Genomic DNA, 26,483 nt, shown 5'->3' with positions numbered 1-26,483 from the left:
ATACCTCTGACAACTGGCTTTCTCACTTCTATATATTTCCAACTCATAACAGGGCTTGCACACAGCTTTGGCTTGCCGTGGCCTTAATTCAAACTCGTGGCATCCGTATTTTTTCAGTTCCACTGGTAAATTCACTCCATATTTCTTGGCTCAAATTCCCAGTCCATGGCCAGCCTAGGGATTGGCTGCCCTTGGATCACATGTCCACTCTAGACCAGTCAGCTGTGTGATGGTAGGTCACGTGATTCAAAACATAGACACCTAAGGAGCACGGTCTACAAGGGAGAGGTTGGAGGTATTCAGAATCTTGAGTTACCTAAGATGGGAACTCAGAGTTATGGATTACCTTAGTCACTGATACAGAATCAGGCATGAATCACATGGGAGTAAGATATTACACAAACAAAAAAGATTTTATCAATATCCCTGGGTGAAATGAAGGGCACAGAATGAGCCTGTGTTCACAGTGCCACAGAGACCTTCAAAGACTGGCCTGCACAGACTCCCAGCCCTGCCTATCTCACCACCTGGAGATGCCACAGTTTCAGGGACACACAGCTTGGCACCTTGGTTGGTCCCTCCCACATGGACCATGTGAAGTCGTTATTCAAGAGGACTTTGTGTAGTTTGAGGCAAAACACAGAACTAAATTAGCGACGCTAAGCCCCCGCATGGGAGACATCTTCCTGGAACATTTGGGCCTGTCACACATTCCTGGAGGGAGCAGCAACACAGCTGCAGCCACAGCTGCCAGGAACACGCCCCGGGCTCCCACCCTGTGCGCTGGGGGGAGGGCAGAGGCTGGAGGGCTTCCTCCGGGGGCCCTGAGTGAGCTCACCCTCACCCCCACGCTCACTGACTTCATCCTCCAAGGCTGCTTGGCCAAGAGCCCAGGCGGTGTGAGGGGCTTTCTCCCAGAACAGGCCCTAGGCCACCAGGCTGAGTGGGGGATGGGTGAATCGCAGGCCTAGCCCAGCTCCCTGGAAACCAAGGTGGTGCTGGGGGGCGTATTGAACTCTGAAATGCCCGTGGATTTTAAGAAAAAAGGGAGGGTGGTGGGTGGGCAAGGGGCGGTGGAAGGTAGAAAAATGCAAGGAAGTAAAGCTTTTTTCTCCATTTGTTCTTTGGCAATCCCACCAGAGAATTCCAGGAGGAGTGCAGATGACATCATGGCTTACAACGGAGAAATCTCAGTAATTCTGTGAAATGGAGCCCCTGCCTACCCCGTGTTTCCGATAGAAGCTGCTTTATATTTATGTGTTTAAAGCTGTATCTTGTGTCACATTTAATGAGGGTTTAATATTCTTAAATATCTACCAAAAGTAGATTACCATGCATGAAGGTCACATAAAATGAACTTCATTTTCTCAGCATCACAAACATTTGGAATACAGAAAGTCCAGGGATGGATATTATAAGTAAGAAAGGTACAAAAGGAGTTTGCTTAAAAAATTCTTTTAAAGTTTAAAAATCGATTCCCCCCCGCCAAAGTCCAAATAATTGTAGTCTAGGGAACCATCAAGGTAAAGGCTTCATATGCTCATTTCTTTGGTAAGAATGAATTCATGCAGAACTGTAAAACCGAGTGTGTGCTCGAGAGACTCACAGCATCACACGAGCAAGCACATACACCCACAGGGACAGACACACAGCTGAGTTTTTGTTGTTCTAGGCACTTCAAATCCAAGTTCTTACGTCTGCCACCTGCCCGTTACATTGGCCAAATTACTTCTTTGGAGGCAGGACATTTTCTTCAAAGAAGCCCTGGTTGACGACATTCCCTGCTGGGAAGTATCTAGCCACCACGAAGGAGGACCCATCACCTGCAGATGCCTTCCCCACTCCCATCTTCTTTGTATTCTTCCATACCATGGCAGTGAAATGTCCTGTAGGGGAGCAGTCATGGGGAGAGGGAAACAGATTAGTTAGCAAAGCCTGGAGAATGATGTTGCAAGGGACTCTTGAACCCCTGTGCCGTCCTACCATGCTGTGAGAGGCTTGATCTTCAGCCACCGATCAGAGGGAGGAGACACAAAACACGGACCAATTTTCTAATGCATCGGGTCCTCTCAGTCAGCCACAAAGACCCTACTCATCTCACTCTCTGATGCCCAAAGGTTTCATGGTCTCCCAGAGATCATGGCAAAGCCCAGAGACCCCAACAATTAGGATGCCACCCTACCTGGCACCTGCTTCCACCCCTCCGCCCGAACTGTACTCTTCAAGGTCACCAATGATCTCCATGTTCCTTCCCAATGGTCACCTTTTGTCTTCATCTTACTTGATATCTCAGGAACATTAATGGAGTCGACTCTTCCGCTTTTCAAAGGACTCTCCTCTTTTGGTTTCCTCTCTTGGCATTCCTCCCATGTCACTGCCTCTTCCTCTTCCTCCTCTATCTCACTTGTGAATATTAGAGGACCCGCATTTCCCAAGGCTCAATCCTGGGCTCTCTTATCTTTTCTTTTTGCACTCTTCAGGCGATTTCATCTTTCCCTGGCTCCCAAATTTCTTTCTCCAGCCCAAATCTCTCCTCTGTGTTCCAAACACAACTACTTACTTGACATTTCCACTTGGATGAGTCACAGGCCTCTCAAATTTAACCTGCCCAAACCTCACTCTTGATTTTGGTCCCTCCCATTTCCATGTCTGGTACCTCTGTGCACAAAATCCTCAGGGTGGCTCTGTATTCCTCCCTCCTGCTCATTTCCTCACAACAACCCATCATTCAATCCTGAAGAATCGGAAGGGTAAACTGTGACAAAGTGAGAGAGTGGCATGGACATATATACACTACCAAACGTAAAATAGATAGCTAGTGGGAAGCAGCCGCATAGCACAGGGAGATCAGCTGGGTGCTTTGTGATCGCCTAGAGGGGTGGGATAGGGAGGGTGGGAGGGAGGGAGACGCAAGAGGGAAGAGATATGGGAACGTATGTATATGTATAACTGATTCACTTTGTTATAAAGCAGAAACTAACACACCATTGTAAAGCAATTATACTCCAATAAAGATGTTAAAAAAAAAATCCTGAAGAATCTAACTCCAAAATACATCTCTAGTCCATCCACTCCCCAAACTGTGGTCTCAACCGCAAACTTTTCTCACTTGGGACCACTGCAACAGCCTTCGCCTGGCTCTCCAGAAGCCACCCTTGCTGCCTCAATTCACTTTCCACTGACATAGCCAGAGTGATCATTTTGAGACATAAGTCATATCTGTTTACTTCTCTGCTTAAAAATCCTTCCATTGTTTAGTCGTACCTAAAACGAGAGTGAATGCTTTGCCCCAGTGGCCTCGTTTCCATTCCTTGAACACATCCGGTTATTTCTGACTATAAAGCCTTTGCACACACTGGCCGCTGTATGCAACGCTCTTCTGATGACCAGCGTTTTCTTGTCCCTTAGGTGTCAGCCCAAATGTCACTTTTTCAGGGGCTTCCCTGGTGGCGCAGTGGTTGAGAGTCAGCCTGCCGATGCAGGGGACACGGTTTCGTGCCCCGGTCCGGGAGGATCCCACATGCCGCGGAGCGGCTGGGCCCATGAGCCATGGCCACTGAGCCTGCGCGTCCGGAGCCTGTGCTCCACAACGGGAGAGGCCACAACAGTGAGAGGCCCGCGTACCACAAAAAAAAAAAAAAAAAAAAAGTCACTTTTTCAGAGAGGCCTTTCACAATCACTCTTATTTCCTGAACACCTCCCTCCCCTGAGTCTTATTGCACCATTTTCCCCCTCGTATCATTCTTACCATTTGCAATGGTATATCTGATTATTTGCTAATTGTTTGGCTCCTTCACTAGGCCATGAGCCCCACATGGGCAGGAACCAAATTGATTTATTCATCAAAGTACATGCAGTGCCCTGGCACAGCCTGACACATGGAAAATGTAAAATAAACCTTTGTTGAATGAATGAATGGAATGCATGAGTGAATGAATGAAAAGCATATGGAAGAACCATCTTGGACTAAGTTCTGCCACCACTGGAAATGCAGGCTTTCTACAGTTTGAGCTCTTTGAGACCTTGACAAGTTAGAGCCTCCTTCAGTTCCCTCTGCTCTGAGCCAAATAGCCCAGTTCCTTCTCAAGCTACTGCCTGCCCCTCCAGGTGCTTCTGTGGCTTGCCAAAGCTTCCCAGCATCATTCTCTCACTGTTCAGGCTGCCTGCCCCTCACTCACTGGTATTTTCAAACTGCTAACATAGCTTAGCTTCTAACTCCCCTCCTGCTTTGGGGTCAAAGAGCTGATGCTGTAACATACTCTTTGCTCAATGACCATAAATTCTCATCTCCTGGGAGTAGAGACTGGGAGTTCATCCTTTGCACCTTTCTCATAGAGATCCTTTGACAGGTCAATGGGATATTTACTGCCATGTCACAGAATGGCATTCATTTTCGAAAACAACCCCAAAGATATTATATTTCCTCTTTGAGGGCAGGCACCATATCTGTCTTATTGACCATTGGGCTTGGCACATAGTAGATGCCCAATTAATATCTGATGAAGAAAGGAAGAGACAGAGGGAAGGAGGAAAATTGTGATCAGAGTAGCTAAGCTTCCAGTGGCTGGTTAGGAAAGAAAGAGGGCAACTGCTTTATACCTATTAAGATGGAAATTATTTAAAAAACAAAACCAAATAACAAATGTTGATGAGGATGGGGAGAAATTGGATCCCTTTTGCTTTGCTGATGGGAATGTAAGATGGTGCAGCCACTGTGGGAGACAGTACGGCAGTTCCTAAAATAATTAAATACAGAATTACCATATAATCTGGTAATTCCACTTCTAGGCATACACCCAAAAGAACTGAAAGCAGAACTCAAATATTTGTACACCAGTGTTCATGGCAATATTATTCACAACAGCCAAAAGGGGGAAAGAAAACAACTGCCCGTCGACAGATGAATGGATAAACAAAATGTTGTATGTATACACAATGGAATATTACTCAGCTTTAAAAAAGAAATAAAATTCCAACATATGCTACAACATGGATGAACCTTGAGGGTATTATGCTAAGTGAAATAAGCCAGACAGAAAAGGATAAATATTGTAGGATTCTTACCTATATAGGTAGAATAGTCAAATTCATGGAGACAGAAAGTAGAATAGTAGCTACCAAGGCTTGGGCTGGGGGTGGTAGGAAAGGATAAGAGTTATTGTTTAATGGGTTTAGAGTTTCAATTTGGGATGATGAAAAAGTTCAGCAGATGGATGGGGGTGATGAGTGCACAGCGACATGAATGTACTTAATCCCACTGAACTGTATGCTTAAAAATGGTTAAAACGGTAAATTTATGTTAAGTGTATTTCACCACAAAATAAAGAAAGAAAGAGAAAGAAAGAGGAAGAAAGAAGGAAGGAAAGAGACAGGCTGGTACCCACACTCTTCCATTCAGGGAAGAGACAGAGTTGATATTTCCCATTGTGTCTTGTATTTGGTAAGGACTAAATAAACCATCATTAATTAAATTGTGTTTTTTCCCCCTATAAATGAACTCCATTTTTATAATTTTGAAATTTAGGTATAGTTTATTTCTTTGTCTACATCCCTAAAAGATTTGAGTTTATTAAATTCTTTATGAAAATAAGCAAACATAAACACTAATCAGTAGGGTTGATGTGATACAATCAAAGCAAGAATTAAAAGAAAACAAACACTAAGTACGATTATGCATCCTGACCACTTATCCTTAACCTCATGTTAACTGCTGCTCGATACACTTTGATTCTCACCTCAGAAAAGAAGAAACACTACCTTCCAATTCACCCTTGGTCCTTACACTTTTTTTGTTTTTTGGGTCCTTACATTTTTGAGTCACATTTCTTTCCCATCTCCAGGCTGTCAGCAGGTGTCACTGCTTCTATAGACTGTCTTGTTTTTTCTTCTTCTTCTTTTCTCTTTTGTTTTTTCTAATTTGGCCACACCATGAGGCATGTGGGATCTTAGTTCCCCAACCAGGGACTGAACCCAAGCCCCTTGCATTGGAAGCATGGAGTCTTAACCACTGGACTGCCAGAGAAGTCCCTTAGACTGTCTTTTCATTAAGGCTCAGGCCCTTTTTCATACAAGGCTTTTCTCCAAGAGACCACATGCTTTGGCCACTGACCCACCCACTCTCTCTGTCACCCAGACAAGGAAGAGCTGCCATTTATCCACTGGTTGCCAAGAAAATAATTACAGACACCACATGCGCACCAGCAGTGTGAATGCCCGTGGAAGCCTATTCCAAATCGATGAGACTAAGTAATGCTTCTTCTGACTGGAGAGGTTTCTGTCTGCGGAGATAATTAAGCCTGGGTATTTAGAGATGAATTAAAGGACACAACTTCCTTAGCAACCATCAGATACACACTGGTTTCTAACCCTAAACTACTAACAGCTTCCTTCTTTTTCTTTTTTTTTTCCTAAAGGGATCACATCCTCTTTCCTGCTATGGACCCAAACTTCCTAGAATATGCATTTGAAAAACAAGTTGAGTAAGTTACTGTACATCCTTGCAAGAGAATAATGCATAAGAAAGAGGAATCTCTTTCTGTATTGATATGGAACAATCTCTGCCAAGCTGCTGTGTGGACAAAGCAAGTGCAAAACAGATAATCTATCTGACACCAGAGTATAAAAAAGGGAAAAGGGAGCATTTACACAACTGCTGGTTCAGAACATCTCTAGAATGATCCACAAGAAACTGGTATTACTGGTTGGGAGGGAAAGCGCTGGAGGCCAGGAACGGAAGGAAGACTTTCCACCTTATACAGCTTGCAAATTTCATGTCATATAAAAGTATTATTTATTCAGAATAAACAAAGCCTACTCATTAAAAGAAAACATAAAGGGACTGCAGGAAGCTATTTTTCTCCGCTCAGCACAAAGCATAGAACTGTGTCCTTCATCACAAGACTTTGACCCAGGTGGGGTGCGGTAGGGACAGATTATAGGATATTTCAAAGGCCTTTGCACCTGCAACATGGACTCAGGTCAGGGAACCCCTGAACCATGGTGCAGCAAGAAGCAGCTCTGGAGGAGGCTGACTCATGGGGGATGGGCCTGAGCATCTTTAAGGGTCTTGCGAGCCCCGCTTATATCACCACCCAAAGCTGTGCTCCTGTCTGAGGATCAGGCTCTGTGTGACCCAGGCATCGTCCACTGGCACCTGGGATGGCATAGGGCCTGGAGGCTCTGGGGTTTTCCTCTTTAGGGCTGGGAGATGTGGGGCAACAGACAGGATCACAGTGGGTCAGTGGTCACGGAAAGTTGAGTCCCATCTCCAGTTCTGACACTTGAGAGATTCCCACCTTGGAGCAGGGGCCATGTAAAAAGCATCAGATTGAGGACAGAAGGTAAACAGGAGTCTCTTCCCCTTTCTGGGCCTCAGTTTCTCTTCTGCAAACGGGTGGAATAAAGCCCCACCTTCAAATGGTGTTGCAGGGTTACGTGGCCATGGAGGCAGAGATGCTTTTCACTGTCAAGTGGCGTGCACACACGAGCAACGCCAATCACTTGCTCTGACACATGTCTGATTGCCCAAGAATCTTGCTCAACGGAAAAGGACGTCCAGACGCTGTGAAATAAAACGTCTTCTGGATACTGATCTTTATGAAAAGAAAACCAGGTTCTGCCTACACGTCCTTAATCACTGGTAGGAGGTTGTCACTGTTCCCTCCCTCACCTCTCAAATCTAATTGCCACAGAACCAGCAATTCTCACTCAGGGCCTGACAGTGGCCTCCTTGTCCTGCCCCGCAGGGCAGACGCTTCTACCTCTCCCCACACGACTGCAAGAACCCCTGCCCAAAGGGGTGAGCACAAACCACAGGAAACGGTGACTGGCTCTGAGAACATGTCACTTCCTGCTTCTGAAGAAGTCTCCGGGGGTAAGAAGCCATAAGTGGCTCCATCCATGGGTGGGATGGGGTGGGGCAGAGGAATGGGGGGTGGACAGAGAACCCCCTTTCCAGTTTCCCTGGTGCCTTCTGGTCAGAGAAATGCACAGCCCCTTCCAACCCATCCTGGGCCCTGGGTGCATGTGAGTCGGTCCTGAGGAAAGACAGGAGCCTGGTGACTGCTGCTGAGGGGCGGGGGGAGCCCAGAGCTCAGAGCGGCTGCCCGGGGCTTAGTAAGCTAACCATTTACTGCTCACCGGGGAGGCCTACGCAAAGGCTGATGGTCCCTGGCCAGTCCCCTGCATCTAAATACTGGCTCTCAGAACGTCCCATAGAGGCCTCTGCCTTGTCCCTCTCCCTTGGGGACAGGGAAGAACAGGGAGTCGACCCTAGTTCACACAACTAATAGTGACAGAGCTGAGACTAGATCCAAGCTTTCTGCATTCCAGGCACTCCTGAATGACAAACTCGAGTATAAAGGTGAAGGGAGAATGCCTGGGAGGCTGTGAGGAGTGAGGTGCAGAGAGGAAGGATGTGAGGGTGTGGGGGGAGGAGGGAGCTCAGACCAGAAGAGCCAGCAGCTTGGCCGTTTTCTCAACGGCCCCAGGAAGCCACTGGCAGCTTAAGCAGGAGAGCAGCGTGGGCAGAAAGGGTCTTAGAATATTCTGGCCGCTGGGGAGCAGGCTGGAGCAGAAGCGGGATGACAGGTTAAAAGCGCTGAGGCATCACTCCTGGAGAGAAACACTCAGCGACCTTTGAAATCCACAGCCTCCTTATATCACACTCCAGTCAGGTGAAGAGCTTTGAGCTGGTGGGACAGGAATCGGCAGCTTGGGTGCTCTTGGATGGAGGGGTGTGTGTGTGTGTGTGTGTGTGTGTGTGTGTGTGTGTGTGTGTGTGTGTGTGTGTGTGTGTGTGTGTGTTGGGAGAGGTGTTGGGGAAAGAGGGTTTTGCCCTCTGGGCAAAGTCAAACCACAGAAATATGGAAGAGGTGAAACAGGAGGGAAATAATTGATTTTCAGAGGGTTAGCTCCTCTCTGAAGTCAGACCCAAACTGCAACCCAGCCCAGGGCCGGGTCACTGGTGTGACCATGTCACTCACCTGTCCCGGAAGTGAAGCCAGGCTGCTGAAAGTTGTAGTTCTTTATTTCACTGTACCATCTATCAGCCACCTCCTTTCCTGTATGGCAAAGAAAGTTTAAAACTCAGCAGCAAAATCAACCAACTCCCTATTCCTTCCATCTCCTCCCATTAACCCCAAAGCACCCATCCCACAGTTAGACGTCTCATAAAGCACCAACGAGCTGACATGGGGACTCCTGCCCATGAGCACATCCAGGCTGCAGGGAGGGCCTTGTTAGGGGTTGGAAAGAGCCCTGGCCTGAGGTCAGGGGACCAGCATCTGTGTCCCTGCCCTGACACTAATTCACTGTGTAATCCTGGGCAAGGCCTGCCCCGTTCTGTACAATCGGGTTGAATGCAACGTACTCCAAGGGCTTCTAATGATGCTCTGAGTTTCCGGGAGACCACACCTTCATCCCACCGCAAGTCTGGCTCCTGAAACACCCACAGGAGGAAATGTAATTGGGCCGGTGGGTCAGGGTCTCCACTGCAGGCAGAAGGGTACTCCCCTGGAGCATCCACTGGTCACAGCATTTCCCTGGGAGCGGCTGATCTCAGGGCCAGAGAGCTAGGAGCCTCGGACCTCAGAGCAGTAAGTCCTGAACTTGAATGAGTGCACCGATCACCTGGGGCTCTTGTTAGAATGCAGATTCTGACTTTGGAAGATCTAGGGTGGAGCCCTGAGTCTGCATTTCTAACAAGTTCCCAGGTGCCGCTGCTCATCCGTGGACCACACTTTGAGGAGCAAGTCCTTCGAGAACAGTGGCTACACAGCGGCCGCAGCTGGGGAGCTGTTCAAAATTACTGATGCCTGGGGCCTGCCACAGGCTGACTGTATCAGGGTCTCCGGAGGAGAGATCCAGGCACTAGTATTTTTTGAAAGCTCCACAAAAGATCCCAGTGTGTAGCCAGGGTGGGGAACCACTGCCCTAGAGATGTCCTACCCAACCCCTCTCTGTAGAGATGGGGAAACTGGGGCCAGGGAAGGTAGCAGATTTGCTCAAAGCCACACAGGGAGCCAGCGCGAGGAGCCCTGTCTCCTGCCGGCTCTCTCCCACCCCTCTCCCTTCTCCCCGCCAAGGCCCACAGTCTGAGCCTGGGGAGGGGCTGCGGGCCTCAGGCTCCTGCTTTCCCGGGGAGCAAGTGCACACTTCTCCTGGAGGGACTCTGCCCCAGGGAAACCAAGAGGACTCCTAGGGCCTCCCCGGGGAACTCCCAGGAATGTGAGGCCAGGGAGGGAGCAGTCATTCTCCCGAGGGAGTTTGGAGAAAGCTTCAGAGCACGAGGTAGCTCTCTCCAGCATTTTTCCTAAAAAGCCACGACAGCCTTGTCAGAGCCAGGAAGCTCAAGAATGTTTGGTCAGTGTGGTGGGATCACCATTCCAGGCTGTGACCTTGGATGAGAAATTGTCTTTCCCATTATGATTACTTTTTCCAGCACGGAAAAAAACTCTATTGCATTTTTTCTCGTGAAGAAAGTTAATACACAAGCACTGTAAATATTTTCAGAAAAACGTGAGGAACGTAAAATCCTTCTGAGGCTGGGGATGCTTCAGGGCCCGCAGGGTCAGGCTGAGACTCAGCACAGAAACGGTCTGTCTCCCCGCCCTCACTCCTCTGCTGGGAGCTCTTCTGGAAGGGGGGTGGGGCTGGGCAGTCTGACTCATCTCTGTGTCCCTGGCAGCCAGCACAGGCCTGGCCCTGAGCTGGCCATCGGAGACCTTGTGGTGAGCTGCAGTCAGCTCCTGGGAGCAGACAGACAGCTCTGGGGTTCTCTTCCCTTTTTCTGGGCCTGTGGCTGCATCACGGCGACAGCACCACGGAGGGCGCTGGGGCCAGGAGGGGCGTGCACGCTGGATGTCCTAGGCCCGGCTCAGGCAGGAGCGGGGGAGCCGAGAAACGACTCACCTGTCTGATCGTAGGATGCCCACGCCAGGTTCTCCCCGCACTGGCCACGACTGGACTCCGGGCTGTGCTTGAGGATCCTCGTGCTGGCCAGGGCCTCTGAATACCTGCCGGAGTCCACGGTGCTTCCTTAGAGCGAGTACGGCCCAGGGAAGCCCCCGGAGTAGGAGCCCTAACCTGGTGTGGCTGAACTTCCTTCCCTGCCCTGGGCTCGCCGAGGCCATCAGGAGCATCACACCTGCAACTCCTCTAAGCCCCCACTCCAGTCCCATTTCACAGAGGAGCACACTGAGGCTCAGAGGAACAATGGAACCTGCCTGGGTAAGTGGCTGAGTGGTTATTCAAGTCTGGCTGTATTTGCCCCCCAACCCACGTCCCTCCTGCCTTCCAGAGCCCATCTGGGACTGCAGCAGGGGCAGCACGGGGAAGGGCCCGAGTTGCCCGGGGCCCCGGGGGGACTCACTGCTGAGCCTCCCGGTTGAGCTTCTTGCAGAGCTTCAGCGGGGCGACGCCATGCTGCTTCCGGTACTCATTGTGGGCCTTCAGGACCTCGTCATTAAACTGCTTGGAAGCTGCAATGATTTCAAGATGGAGACTGTCTCAGCGTGGAGAAAAGAGCCACGGAAAGTACGCCAGCAGGCTTCAGAGCAAAGCCCAGCTCAAACCTCAGCCCACGTGCCCAGGCTGCTGCCCCGGTCTCTGCACACTGATGCCCCCTGGACTACGCAGGGCCCCATGGGGCATGTTAGGCATTTGGATCTTTATCCAAGGCAATGGGAGGCGACTGAATGGGGGCGGGGAGTGAGCTGTGTTTCTGGAAGACCCTGCTGGCTGCTGAGTGGGGGATGGGCTGGAGGTGCAGAGCAGATGGTGGGAGGCAGGACAGGAAGCAGCAGGACTTCTGCAAGAAAATGTTTGAAGGAGACTGGGTAGCTCAGAGCGGACCTACAGTGCATGGTCAGGGGGACTGGCAAGGGCTGGAGGTGGGAGCCCAGAGAGAACAGGCCTGGCTGGGGTTGAGGGGTGCCTGCACTGTCCCGAGAGAGAGGGACAGATGAAGAGAAGAGGACCAACCAGGGTAGGACAGCATTGGGAAGCAGAGAGAGGGGAGAGTGTGGGAAACAACGCGGTGGTGGGGTGGGATCAGCTGGGCTCAGGCTTGCAGGTGAGGGAAGAGGTGGAGCCTGTGTCCAACTGGGTCACAACCTCAGAAAAAGCAAGGCCAAGAAGTGGTGAAGCCAAGGGTAGGCCAGGTCAGTAGTGGACAGAGGTCCCTTCAATTCGGATCTGAAATGGAACCCCATCCATCCCACATCCTCCATCCATCTCTCCACCACTCATCCATCCACCTATTGATTCATGATCTAAGCATCAACATCCAACCACCCATCCATCATCCATCCAACCCCAGCCCATCCCTCTGTACATCTGCTCTCTGAGTGCCTCCTCTGGGCGAGGTCCCATAATGTACGCTGGGGGTCCAGAGACAAATCAGCCGTGTCCTGCCCTCAAAGAGCTCACACACAGAAGGGAGACAGCCTTGTAAACAGACACTAGCCAACAGTGTGGTAGGGCCAAGGTGCAGGTGAGCACAGGTCAAGAGGAACTCAGAGAAAAGCAGCCTAACACGGTCTGGGAGACCAGGAAGGCGACCCCTGATTTGAGGCCCCACAGATGTCTGGACAGGAGCCGGCCAGGCTAAGATTGTGAAGGCGCAGAGCGCAGCCTTAGGAATCTGGGAGTCCCCCCTCTCCCTCCCCCCACACCCCCTCCACCATGGAAACGGCGGGTGAGCTGGGTGAATTATGAGCGATGGCCACAGAGGGTCCACAACACTGAGCTAGTCCCCTCTGGCGGGAGCCTGCCCCTGAGGCCTGGCCATGGGCAGGGAGGGTGTAAACCAGAGGATGAAAGAAGCACCCCTCTGTCCACTAGCCTAGGTCACCTTCACCAGCCACCTTTCTCCTCCTCTGCTGTCTTCCCCCAGAGGCCGTGGAGATGAAGCAGCAGGGGTCCTCTTCTCCTCCCTCAGCCAGATCCCTCAGGTCTCCTGGGCCTTCAGATAGAATCCCACTGGGCCTCTGAGGGGATGTGAGGGAAGAAGACCCAGGGCTTGCCCTCCGGAGCTTTGGGCTAGACACCAACCCAGCAGAGGGAAGGAAACTGCAGGCTATGCCAGTGGTGGTCGAGCTTTCCAAGGGGTTTCCAAAATATTGGACAGCGAGTGGTCCTGACCTCAAACATTCCAGGGCCCGGCAGGGCAGTCCAGTGGGGTCCAGTCACAGTAATGTGGAGTGAGACAGGGACAGGGGTGGGAGAGGGGTGCTGAATGCCAGGATCTGGGAGATCTGGGTTGACAGGCAGAGATGGGGAGATGCTGTGACAAAGGCGTGGAGGTGAAAACCCTGATGATGGTAACTGGGCACAAGGCAGAGGGTGGAGCTACCACCTGAAGTCTCAGGCCTCTGTGGCCAAGAGGCCGGCCAAGCCCTTGCTGGAACGAAAGACAAGGATTTGGGGTTTATTGGAGGGAGGGGGGAAAAGGGAAGATACTGTCTAATGGGTACAGAGTTTCAGATCTACAAGATGGAAAAGTTCTGGAGATCTGTTTTACAGCAATGTGAATATACTTTACACTAAAAAATGGTTAAGATGGTAAATTCTATGTCATGTGTTTTTTACAATTAAAAAAAAAAGATGTTGGGTTTAGCATGTTCCTGTGGATAATGGAGTCACAGAGGCTTTTAAAGAACATCTCAGGGGCTTCGCTGGTGGCGCAGTGGTTGAGAGTCCGCCTGCCGATGCAGGGGACGCGGGTTCGTGCCCCGGTCCGGGAAGATCCCACATGCCGCGGAGCGGCTGGGCCCGTGAGCCATGGCCGCTGAGCCTGGGCGTCCGGAGCCTGTGCTCCGCAACGGGAGAGGCCACAACAGTGAGAGGCCCATGTACCGCAAAAAAAAAAAAAAAACAGAATATCTCAGGTGCAAGTGGCGGGAGCCACAACAACTCACGGGAACCGCACTGGGGCCTCGCTGACAACACGCTAAAGAGTCAGCTGGGTGGCGTGGCAGCCAGAAACCCACGGGCTCCGGGGCGATGTGTTGCACAAGCCAGTGTCCAGCTGGAATGCTTCACCCAGCCCAGGCCCCACCTTGCATTAGAGGCAGTGAGAATCTGAAGTGTGTTCAGAGATAGTGATGAGGTGAAGGAGGGGCTGGATAGGTGGTCTTATAAGGGATGGTTGCAAGTACAGAAGAAGATCAGACTTTGGAAGACACCGTAGAGGGCCCTGCTGAATTCTGGGGCCGCACAGGGCAGAGCTGGGGCCAGTGGGTGGAAAAGCCAGGATGACAGATTTCAGCTCAGCCTAAGAAAGATCTTTCTCTCCATGAACGCTTTCTGAAGACTGAAAAGGCTACCTCGCAAGGTAGTGAGCTCTCCAGCACTGGGGACAAACAAGCAGGTGATGCCTCTCAGAGGGATTCAGGCACTGAAGACCCAGTCAGATGACCTTTAAGTCCCTTCCAACCCTGAGATCCCATAAGGTCCCATCAGGGTAGGGGTGAGAGGAGGCAAGATGACCGACTGACCCCAAACTTCCAGGAGTTCATAGCTTGTCTAACAAGTGATCAAGGTAAGTGTATGTGTCCATGCAAGGGCAGGTGTGGATACACACAAAGTGGCAGAAGGTCTCTATCTGAGTGACAGACCTGGCCAGGCCCATACTAATATCCCTTCCAGCTCCTATGTCCCAGGCAGGCCACGGTGGGACACTACGGGAGATGCATGGGACTGAGTGGCATGGGCAATGGTGACCACAGATGTATCAGGGAAGGCTCCCTGGAGGAGGTAATGAGGAGGCAAAAGCGCAGAAAGGGCCAGTGTGGAAAGGACCTGGTGTATCCCGGGGCTGTGTGGAGGAGGTGGAGATAGGGGAATGGGTGGGTCGCTAAGGTGAAGCCCATTTAAAGACAGCTCTGAGTGCTGGGGTGAGATACACTGGACTCTGGAGTGCTCAGGCCCTGCAGTCTCCTTGGCAGAGGGGACATAAGGCTGCTAAAAACTAGGTCACTGCACTCCCAGAACGTGGGAAGTAGTGAAACAAAAGTGAAAGTTCCTGCGCCCAACCTAAGCTTGTAGCCCAGAAGCTGAAGCCAGTCATTGATCCCAGCAGAGCCAGTGCCCTGGGCCAGGGTTCCTAGGAAGGGGTCAGGAGGGGTGCCCTCTCTCCCTGCCCCTGGCTGGGAGGCCTGGCGGCCCCATGACCACACCCCTGGCTGACTCACTGGTCCCCTCTCACCACGGCAGCCAGTCCCAGTCCAGGCGGCCCCTGTGAGCAGAACCTCAACCTCAGGGAAGCAAGATACCACTGATGACCACACCCAGAAAGAGGCACACCTCACTTCTGTAGAGAAACCTGAGAGCAGATAAACATAAGGAAAAAAGGAGTCAGAGAAAACCCACCCATCCCTGCCTGATGCAGGGAGAGCCCTCAGAGCCACCCCATGGTTGTGGGGGGAGAAGAAGGGAGGGATTATGCCCTCATTTTGTGGGAGGGTAAACTGAGGCTCAGAAGTCACACAGCCTCAGGGTACCAGCCTGGAATGAAGGAGGACCTTTCTTCTGCTCGATGGCCAGTCATTCTAGGTGCCAGGCCTGTGCAAGATCTGATTTACTTCTCACCACCATTGTGGGAGCTTCCACTACTGTACCCATTTTTCGGATGAGGAAACTGAGGCTCAAGAAGGAAATAACCTGTCCACATTCCTACAACTGGTCCAGAGGTAGGCCCACGAGGAGAGAAACCCTGCCCTTAACCCCACCCCACCCCAAGGGTCACGAGACAGAGGAAATCATTGAGAAGAGAAAGATAGGGCCACCAGTCCGAGGAGGAGGATCAGCCTAGTGGGGTTGGCAGCCGCCTTCAGATCTCTGAGGGGAAAGAAGAGGAAGAAGGAAGAAGAGAAAAGAACTAAGATTTCTCAAGAGCCTCCTCTGTGCCAAGGCCTTTATAGACAGACCGTCGTGAGGGGCCCCAGACAAAAATCAGGGGCTGTGGAGTAGAAGCTCCAGGGGGCAGACCTGGGGCTTAAGGCCAGAGCTGTTGAAAGGTGGAAGGGGCTGCCTGGGCCTGGCTCCTGCGGCTGAGGGAAGGCGGCTGGCAGGGGCGGTCTCTGCCGCTTGGAGGGTGCAGGCATCTTGGGTGGGGCTGGACTGGGGGCTCTTGAAGGTTCTTTAGGGCAGAGCTTCTAACTGTTGAATAAAGAATCTAAGGAGGTCCGTGCCCCTCCTCCCTCACAGCTGGTGGCTGCGACGGGCTCCTCCCTCAGCATCCATCCTCTTCGGAGGCCTCCCAGAGCCCAGCTGACTCATTTCTCAACCCTCGCCAGACTCCCCACCAGAGAGGCCCAGGACCGTCAGGGGCCAAGGCAGGAATTATGGACAGGCCCCTCTGGTCCCCTGGCAAGAGGCTAGAAGGCCTTTGGGGCAAAGCTGGTTTTGTTTGGTCCCCTGGCAAGAGGCTAGAAAGCCTTTGGGGCAAAGCTGGTTTTGCTAGTTTATCAGGAAGAAAGAATAAAAAGTTGATTAAAAAAACAAACATATGGGCTTCCCTGGTGGCACAGTGGTTGAGAGTCCGCCTGCCGATGCAGGGGACGCGGGTTCATGCCCCGGTCCGGGAAGATCCCACATGTCACGGAGCGGCTGGGCCCGTGAGCCATGGCCGCTGAGCCTGCGTGTCTGGAGCCTGTGCTCCGCAACGGGAGAGGCCACAACAGTGAGAGGCCCGCGTACCGCAAAAAGAAAAACAAAAACAAAAAAAACCCAAACAAACATATATACACTAATATGTATAAAATAGATAACTAATAAGAACCTCTGTATAAAAAATAAATAAAATTCAAAAAACAAACAAAAAAGCAATGAGTTCCAGATGAGTAGCTCTTTTCAGCTTGGGTTCCAGGAAATTCAAGAGGCAAATCCCAGCTCTGCCTTTTACTAGCTGGGTGACCTTGGACAAGTTGCTTCATCCCTCTGTGCCTCATTGACTCCATATACAAAATGGGGATAACAGTATTCACCTCACACGGTTGTTGTGAGAATTAAATAAATTAATATTCGTAAATGCTTTGGAACAGATCTGGAGCAAAGTGAACAACTATAGTTCAACTAAATGTCAGCTATAATTATTATCATTACTGTTGGGCAGAGGAGCCTTTAGCCTCCTAAAGGAGGCTGAAGTCCAAAGTTCCTCCTGGCCTTGGGGGAAACTGCTCCCATCAGATCCCTTCCCAGATTTTAACAGGAGCAGGGCTGCTGGTATTTAACCTGGCCTTGATGACCTCTTTCAGTACCTCTGAGCTCAGATATTTACTGAGTAAGTGAGCACAAGAACAAATGAATGAGATTCTCACACCATCACTGGGTAACCCTGAGGACAGGATTCTTCTCATTACAGAGGAGGAAACTTTGGTCTTTAGGAGGACATGTGAATTGCCCGAGGTCACACAGTGAGTCCACATTAGAGCCAGATCTAAGAATGTCCCTCCTTTGCCCCGGATCTCACACACTTTCCACCTTACATACATCTTCCTTTCCCTAAGCAAGAATGACAAGGATGTCCCAGTGTATCGGCTGCCCCTTTGTGATGGGCAATAGTCACTGAAGGGCTGAAGAAGCCAGGGTAGAGAGAGCGCTTGCTCTCACCAGCAGACAGGTGGTCCCCTCTCCAGTCCTGCCTGCCGCCACTCAGGCCTGCCCGCCAGCACTGGGCAAGTCCCTGCCCAGTGCCAGGGCCCTGCTTCCCCACCTGTGTGAGAAGGAAGGATGACATCTGTGGTTTTCAAAATAGCTTCAAGGCAGGGAAACCCTTTCTTTGAACCTTTCTTTGGAATCAACAGATGAAAATGGTACTGCTGGGACTGACCTGGCCACATGGCCTCCCCCTGCAGAGGTGTGAGGGCCCTGCTCAGTAGAAAATTCGGATTAGTTGGTCCCTGAAGGTCTTTCTGCTCTGATAACCTCTGGGGCTGGGAGATGTGGGTCAAGGGATAAGAAGATTCTTAGAGACAATTAGAGGGTGTGTGGATGTCCCTAAGGGCCAGAGTCCAGGCTGAGAAACAGGATGACAAGTGGTCATTGTGGTAGAGGGGACAGCACCCAGCTGGGAAGTCAGAGAGCTGGGTACAAATCCTAGTTTGTCTACTTATTGGTCAGGGTGTGAGCTTGGGCGAAGTACTCAACCTCTGTAAATCTATTCAGCTGATAACAACTGCCTCACAGTGTTGTTACGAAAGTTAGTAACACATGTGAAATACCCAGCTCCAAGCCTGGCACACAGCAGGAGCAGAATAATTGGTGATCACTCTTATTAGGGACTATATGAGAGGCTTTCACTGAGCCCCAGGCCATTGCCTTTCTCTGCCCAGCTGCAAACTGAAGCCCAGCAGGGAGACCAGGGCCAGTGGCCGGACCTGGAAGTCTCTGAACACTGGGCCAAGTGACTCCTGGAATTTAAGCTGTTTTGGTTATGTGACACTTTTCCAGCAATGCCCGCTACCCCAACAGCTCTGGGGTATATCTGAGGTTGAAGATTAAAAAGAGATGGGCTTCTATATAGGGATGAGGAAACTGAGGCCCAGAAGAGGCAGGCTCCTTATGAGAGTCTTTGTGGAACCACAGAAAGCCCCTGGGTGGATACACGTCTGTGATGCCGCCTGTCTTTTGGGCACAGACAGCCTCAGGCTGGCAGCCCGGAACATCAAGGTTTGGGCCCGTGTCACCCAGAAAAGTCATTTTCTCTTGGGGTCCCTTAGGGGAGCCAGATGCTATCCAGGGGGCTCAGAGTCTTCGGGGCGGGGTGGGGGGAGAGAAATAAAATGCATGTGGCTAAGGGCCAGCATTCTGAAAGGTCCCTGGGTATATGTGGAGGGTGGGCATGGGAAGGGGGGTGGAAACTGCCTGAACCACCTCTAACCTGTCTTCCACCACCATCCTGCTGGACTCTGCACCTCCAGTCCTGGAAGGTGTCATCACCTTCCTGCACCCAGATTCATACCGCTGACCTTTCCTTCTTATTCACAGCAAGTTAATCACCAAGTCTGCTCGAGGCTACCATTTCAAAAATCCATCCCCGCTTCCTCTCCAGTCCCTTAGATGTCTCTGTCATCTCTTGCCTGAGGAACTGCAGCAGCCTCTCCCTGACCCCCATCTCCACCCTCTTCCCATCTGATCCGCCCTCCACCCTGGAACAGCTCTAGTCCTGCGGCTTTGAGATCGATGCTTTTCAATGGTCCCCCCAGGTCCCATCGGAAAAAGTCCAAAGTTCCAAGACACTCTGGGGTCTGACCACCTCTTCCAGGAGCCTTCACTGGACGCTTGGGCAGAGATTCTCCCCTCCCCTGAGCTCCCACTTCTCTTCACCTGTACCTGTCTTGTGGCTTAGATCACTTTCCACCTCTTACTGGAGCCATGTGGTGCCTGTCTATCCCCCCAATCCGCTTTATGGTGCATTTCATAATCCACATGAACACTCCTGAGGGCAGGGGCCATGCCCTCCGCAGCACTGGGTCCACAGCTTGGTACAGAGCTCATAGATGGTGGAATGGAAGGATGAGAGGGAGGGAAGGATGGAGGGAGGGAGAGAGGGGGAGAGGGATGAATGAACAAATAGAAGATAGGCACCCAGCAGTTCTGGAAAACTGTTTCTTAGGGAAGAAGCCAGAAACAACTGATTAAAATGTAGCTGTAGAGAATTTGTGGATTTTCTCCTAATCTATAGAGAAAGGAACTGATTTCCCAAGTAGGGATCTCAAAGTGCCCTCTCACATCTTCCATGCTCGTGTCCCCGCCCTCCTCTCCCCACACCCGCCACCTATCACATTCTTCTTTAACTGCAAGTCACCTTTCCATACTGTAAAAGACCCTGGGGATGATATAGGCCATCCTCCTTGTATAGATGAGGAAACTGAGGCACAGAGAAGGAAAGGGCTTTGATTGAGATCACACAGCAAGTGATTAGCAGAGTCAGGGCTGAAAGCCAGACCTGTAACTACAGATAAGGGCAGGTTAGGACCAATGCCAGAGAAAACTACTTACTCCCAACACTGGTACCTCGTAAGTCCAGATCTTGAGGACAGGTTCAAGAAGAGACCTAGCCTTACCCATCTGAGGCTGACAATCTCAACTTCCCATGAAGCAGGACTTTTGAACTCTGTTCAAAAGCTGTTCATTAAAAAAGCCTCCTGTGAGGCAGGAACTATGCTGAGATAGACATGGTTCCTGGCTGCCAAAAGTGAGGAGTCTGTGGGAAACAGATCTTTGGCTGGGTAGTGTCCCAACCTGACTGCTGGGAGGGCTGCAACAAAGAAGACACCAGGTGGGGAAATCGGGGTGGGCTCCCAGCACAGGAGTTGAGCCTAGAAAGATGGGGAGGATTTTCAACTTCACCGAAGTGGGAGAGGTGGAGTGCTGGTGGTGGTGGTGAGCGCTGGGAAAGGGAACCCAGCGGAAGAGCTATGCCCAGAGCACAGCTGAGTGCAGGGGGAGGAAAGGGGCTGAAGAATGTGTACTCTTTTCACCTGCAGACAATGGGATGGAAGGTGTTAGGGAATGACGGCACTTCACCGGGACAGCCACCTGGTGAGGATGGGCCGCGACAGGTCAGAGAGAAAGGGGAAGCCGTTGTTGGCAACCGTGTGTAGCCTGACTGAGTCTGGCACCGGGTAGGGGTGGAGGGGCACTTAAAGGAGGAGAGACAACGACCGAAGAAAAGGATGCTCAGAGCTGTCTTTCGGAGGGTTGGTCGGGGCAAGCTGTTTTGCAGGAAGAGAGGCTGTCACAGTTCTGTGGCTTTTTCCAACTCTAACCCTGTCCTGAAACAAAGCAAAAGCCACGCCTTGGCCGGACGCTGAGCGCTAATCCCATCAGCGCCTGGAAGCCCTCCCTGACGCAATCTCCGGCTCGCAGACAGGAGGACCCTCCCTCGGTCTCGCCTTCCTCCCTCTCTCCCGAGGGCCCGACGGCCACCCCGGCTTCCTGGCTGCCCCGGAAATCGCCCGCGTCGCGAGCCCCTCCATCCCGCACCCAGTGGTCCCGGAGCGCGGCCGGAACCGTGTCGCCCCGGCGGAGGCTGTCGACCCGCTCCCCGGGGATCCAGCCCACCACGGGAAGAGTGACAGTGAAGACCCCGGAGCCTGGGGCTCCGAGCCATCCCCGCACCCCGGCCCGGCTAGCACGGCGAGCTCACCTGATTTGCCCATGGCAGGCTCTGCGCGCTCTTCGGCTCCCGCTGCGCTGCGCTGCGCTCCCTGCCGGCCCCGCGCCGCTCCGAGAGCCGAGGAGGAGGCCGGGCGGCTGCAGCTCCTCCCCCGGCGCGGCCCGGCCCCCGCCTTATAAGGCAGCGGCAGCTGCAGGAGGAGGCGCCTGGGGCCACACCGCCGGCTGCCTGGAGGAGGCACCGCGCGCCTTCTCGCCCTGCTCCCGAGAACTTGCCCCGAGTGGGGACCCCAGCGACCGCTCAGGGCTCTCCAGGTGCGGACGGGGAGCCCAGGGCGTACTGGATACCTGTCCCTCTGGGGACACTGAATGGGGATGCAGAGGGAAGCCCACGCCTCTCACCCTGTTCCTGGTAGATGCTCAGCAACTGATGCGCTACGGGGACCGCGGGGCTCACAGTCGAGGTGTGAGGGTCGCTTCCGACCCGCGTCACCAGGGGTCGGTGCTCTTCCCGCCGCGGCCTGACCCCCACAAACCCCTAAGGCCCCGAGCATGCCGCCTTCCCCTCCCCAGTGACCCCGGGCTCCGAAGGGCATCTTCGTCCTCTCCCCAGCACACACCCTCTGGTGCGAGTCCAGGTGGGAGACGGGCACTCCCCAACCCTCCTGCGTGGCCGTCCCAGGGAGGCTCCTGCAGCCCCGCTCTGACCTGTCCTCTTGTCCCTCGTTGCCTGTCACACCAAGCCAAATCCCCCACCCCTGAAGTCAAACTAGACTTTTTTGCGGGGTTGGGAGGGCTCGCCAAGCGGCTTGCGGGATCTTAGTTCCCAGACCAGGGATCCAACCCGGCCTGGCAGCGAAAGCGCTGAGTCCTAACCACTGGACCGCCAGGGAATTCCCCAAAGTAGACTTTTTGATATTCCTCAAACACGTTCTGAGATTCCTCGCCTCCTTGCCTTCCTCAGGCTGTTCTGTCAGCATGGGCTGCTGGCCCATCTCTGACCATTCAAGTCCTACCCTTCCCTCAGGGCATAGGGGTCCCTTCAACTTCCAGAGGTCCTGACCTTTTCTGGCCTTGGGGCAGTGGTCAGTACATACCTAGCACTGGGGAGACTTGGTCTCAGTCACAGCCCCACCCCGTGTGAGAAGAGTGGGGAATAAAGACATAGCCTGGGGCACCTGTGTGAGATTCCCCAGAGTAACTCCTTATTGGGGAAGGGGCTCAGTAAACCCTAATTGAAGGAAGCTAATTTTAAGACCTTTCAATAAGTGGGCACTGAAGTGAACTGACTTATTATGAGGGTAGACCTTTTTTTTTTTTTTCTTTTTTTTTGGGGGCTGTGTTGGGTCTTCGTTGCTGCACGCGGGCTTTCTCTAGTTGTGACAAGCGGGGGGCTACTCTTCGTTGCGGTGCACGGACTTCTCATTGCAGAGCACGGGCTCTAGGTGCGCAGGCTTCAGTAGTTGCGGCATGCAGGCTCCGTAGTTGTGGTGCACGGGCTTAGTTTGCTCTGCAGCATGTGGGATCTTCCCAGACCAGGGCTCAAGCCTATGTCTCCTACATTGGCAGGCGGATTCTTAACCACTGCGCCACCAGGGAAGTCCCTTAAGGGTAGACTTTTTAACACCAGGGGCTTCAAATATCCAGTAGGGCAAGGCTGGGCACTGCCCTCTTTATTCCCTCCCCTACGTCTGGCAAATACATTTACTGTAGTTTCATACTTTCAAACAGCATCAGAGGGGACCAAGTTGCTGCCCACTCTAAATCCAAAGAGACTTCCCGTGCTAGGTGGGGGTCTAATTCCCTCTGTTCAATTCCTCTCCCATTTTGCCAACAGATCCCCATTGAAATGACCAAATGAACCCAGTAGGAAGAATTCCATGTCACCTCTAGAATCTCTAGAAGATGGTTTCCATGGTAAACAAAACTTCAAGGTGGTGCATGGGCTGAGAGAGCTGAGCACAGTGGAGCCACTCACTGCACGCAGCCAGAAGCCCTTGTGGGGACCAAGTTTCACTCACATCTCCTTGTATAGAGTTGAGGGCTAGAGGTGAGAGCCTGAGAATGGGTGGGGGACAGGATCCTAAGTAGTGGCATCTTTGGAGTCTGTGCAGGGTGGGATGCCGTGGGCTTTAGAGCTGGCTTTAGCAGCAGGCACGGGGAAGGGACAGTGTGCTGAATGTCAGTGCCAAAGTTGACCCCCTACCAAGGGCCCTGGGCTGGTTGGAGGGGGAGTCGCTGCCTAGCTGGCCCCAGAGAAAAGAGATATGGCAACAAAAGTCATACGGAAAGAGTGTTTGACCCAAGTTATTTTTTGTTTGTTTTATGTCCTATTTAAGAACTCCTTACCTACTCTAAGATCATGAAAAGTTTCTATATTTCTTCTAGAAGTTTTACAGTTTTAGCTCTTACATTCATTTTGATTATGGTGTATGGTGTGAAGTCAGGGTTGTAGTTCTCTCTCTCTCTCTTTTTTTTCTTATTTGGCATATAAATATCAAATTGCTCCAATAAAATTTCTTGAAAAGATTATTCTTTCCCAATTGGCCATATATATATATGGGCTCTCTATTCTATGCTATTGATCTGTATACCTATTTTTACTAATATCCCACTGTCTAGATTACTACAGCTTTATAATGTCTTGAAATCAGATAGTGTAAATCTCCCCGTTTTTTCTTTTCAAGGTTGTTTTGTTCCTTTTAAGTCCTTTTTATTTCCATGTAAATTAAAAAATCAGCTTGTCAATTAAAACAAAACAACTAAAAGTAGCCTGCTGAGATTTTGATTGGGATTGCCTTGAATTTATAGATAAACTTGGGAGGAACTGTTACCTCTTAACAATATTGAGTTTGCTGATCCACCAGCATGGTATATCTTTCCGTTTATTTATATCTTCTTTAATCCCTCTCAGATATGTTTTGTAGAATGTTGGTCTATAGTTAGTTTGCTATTCTTGTAATGTCTTTTTCAGACTTGGGTATCAGGGTAATGCTGGCCTTATAAAATAAGTTGGAAAGGGTTCTCCTGTTTTCTGGAAGTTTGTATAGAATTAGTATTATTTCTTAAATATTTCCTGCAAATCATCAATGAAGCCATCTAGGCATGGAGGTCCTTTTTTGGGGGTGTGGTTTAAATGATAAATTCAGCTTTATTAATGGATATAGAACCTTTCAGATGATCTATTTTTTCTTGAGTGAGCTTTGGTAACTTTTTCTTGGTGGTGGTGGTGATTTTCCTCCTTAAAATGACCCCCAAGTGAAGTGCTGAAGTGCTGTTTAGTGTTCCTAACTGCAGGAAGGCTGTGGTGTGCCTTAAGAAGAAAATGTACATTAGATAAGTTTCTTCCAGGCATGAGGTATAGTGCTATTGGCCATGAGTCCAATGTTGATGAATCAACAGTATATATTAAATAGAATGTCTTTAAACAGAGACACACACAAATCAGGGTTATTATTGATTGTCAGACAAAAAAATGTGACTAGAAGCTCACAGGAACCTAACCCTGTACCTAAGACTGTCTTTAGCTGCATGTCACCAAATTTGATATGTTGTGTTTTCATTTTCATTCAGTTCAAAATAATTTCTGACTTCCCTTATGACTTATTCCCTGTGACTTATGGGTTATTTAAAAATGTTATTTAGGGACTTCCCTGGTGGCGCAGTGGTTAATAATCTGCCTGCCAATGCAGGGGACACGGGTTCGATCCCTGGTCTTCCCAGACCATGCTGCGGAGCAGCTAAGCCCATGTCCCACAACTACTGAGCCCACGTGCTACCCACACGCCTAGAGCCCATGCTCCACAACAAGAGAAGCCCATGCACCGCAATGAAGAGTAGTCCCTGCTCGCTGCAACTAGAGAAAGCCTGCGCACAGCAACAAAGACCCAACACAGCCAAAAAAAACCCAATGCTATTTAGTTTCTAAATATTTGGGAAACAATATTGTTTAATGATTTCAATCTTTTATTACATTTACTGAGAGTTGTTTTATGGCCCAGAATGTGACTTATCTTTGTAAATATTCTGTGTACCCTTGAAAAGATTGTGTGTTCTGTTGTTCTTGGGTAGAATATTCCACAAATGCTAATTAGATAAAGTTGATTATAGTGTTGTTCAAGTCTTTTATATCCTTACTGATTTTTTGTCTACTTGTTCTATCAAATATTGAGAGATGTTGAAAGTTTCAGCTATAATTGTAAATTTGTCTGTTTCTCCTCTATATTCTAATCAGTTTTGCTTCATGTACTTTGAGCATTTAAATAAAAAGGTAATGCTCCAAATAAAGAGCACAAATATTGACAATTCATGTATCATTTTGATAAACTGACTCCTTTGTCATTATGCAAGAACACTATCTCTGGCAATACTCCTTCCTGTGACATCTCTACATTGTCTGAAATCAATATAGTCGTTCTAGCTTTCTTTTAATTAGTGTTAGTAGGTTCATTTAATTTCCATCCTTTAACTTTTTCTTCCTTCTTTCAGCAACCCAGAAGACTACTGTTTTACATAGCAAAACACCATGTTTCGTTAGTGTTTTATAGAATTATAGACTTATTGGCATAAAACTTGATATTGACTTATTTGGAAGGTTGTATATATTGACTGGTATACAAAAGACAAAATTTGCACACATAGGCAAAAACTGTATACTTTTTGCTTTATTGCAACATTGTTCACACTAAATCTAATACATGTGAAGTACTTAGAACACTTCTTGACAATATTAAGCACTGTAGAAATGTTTACCACCACTCCATTCTTTAACTTTTAACACAGCTGTTTCTTTACATTAAAAATGGCCAGCTTGCTTCCCTGGTGGCGCAGTGGTTGAGAGTCCGCCTGCCGATGCAGGGGACACGGGTTCGTGCCCCGGTCTGGGAAGATCCCACATGCCGCGGAGCGGCTGGGCCCGTGAGCCATGGCTGCTGAGCCTGCGCGTCTGGGGCCTCTGCTCTGCAACGGGAGAGGCCACAACAGTGAGAGGCCCGCATACAGCAAAAAAAAAAAAAAAAAAAAAAAAAAAAAAAAAATGGCCAGCTTGTAGTTGACAAGATGTAGTTGGGTCTTTCTTTTTATCCAGTCTGACAATATCTGTCTTTTAATTTGTATTAAGACCATTTCTATTTGATAACATTATTTGCAAATTTCTATGGAACAAATACAAGGTTGACCAAATATTAGGCCTTAAAGTCAACCATGATAAATTCCCGAAAGTAAAAACTGTTCAGTTAAATTTTCTGAACACAATATAATAACACTAAAATTTAACAAAATATTAACTGAAAAATTTTGAGCTATTTAGAAAATTTTTAAAATCCCTCCTAGAGCACAGAAATGTGAAGTCAAAACAGGTG

General features: G+C 50.3%; 1 protein-coding gene across 2 annotated transcripts; it reads right to left on the bottom strand.

Moving 5' to 3' along the window:
* Positions 1–1,343: 1,343 nt before the first annotated feature.
* On the bottom strand, positions 1,344–21,295 carry GLIPR2 (GLI pathogenesis related 2). Of its 2 annotated transcripts, XM_033858273.2 has the most exons (5): positions 21,155–21,292; positions 11,372–11,480; positions 10,912–11,015; positions 8,985–9,062; positions 1,344–1,886 (listed from the first exon to the last, which is right to left on the bottom strand). In XM_033858273.2, exons 1-5 carry the CDS (start codon positions 21,165–21,167, stop codon positions 1,726–1,728), a joined length of 465 nt encoding a protein of 154 aa, XP_033714164.1. In that variant the 5' UTR covers positions 21,168–21,292; the 3' UTR covers positions 1,344–1,725. The 2 variants fall into 2 exon arrangements, with proteins under 2 accessions (XP_033714164.1, XP_033714165.1); XM_033858274.2 differs by lacking the exons at positions 8,985–9,062; positions 10,912–11,015 and having other exon boundaries at positions 21,155–21,295.
* Positions 21,296–26,483: the final 5,188 nt, after the last annotated feature.

This window comes from Tursiops truncatus, chromosome 6 (assembly GCF_011762595.2).
Source record: "Tursiops truncatus isolate mTurTru1 chromosome 6, mTurTru1.mat.Y, whole genome shotgun sequence".
Taxonomy (NCBI): Eukaryota; Metazoa; Chordata; class Mammalia; order Artiodactyla; family Delphinidae; genus Tursiops; species Tursiops truncatus.
Note: the sequence above shows the minus strand (reverse complement) of the source record. Positions and strands in the feature narration are given on the sequence as shown.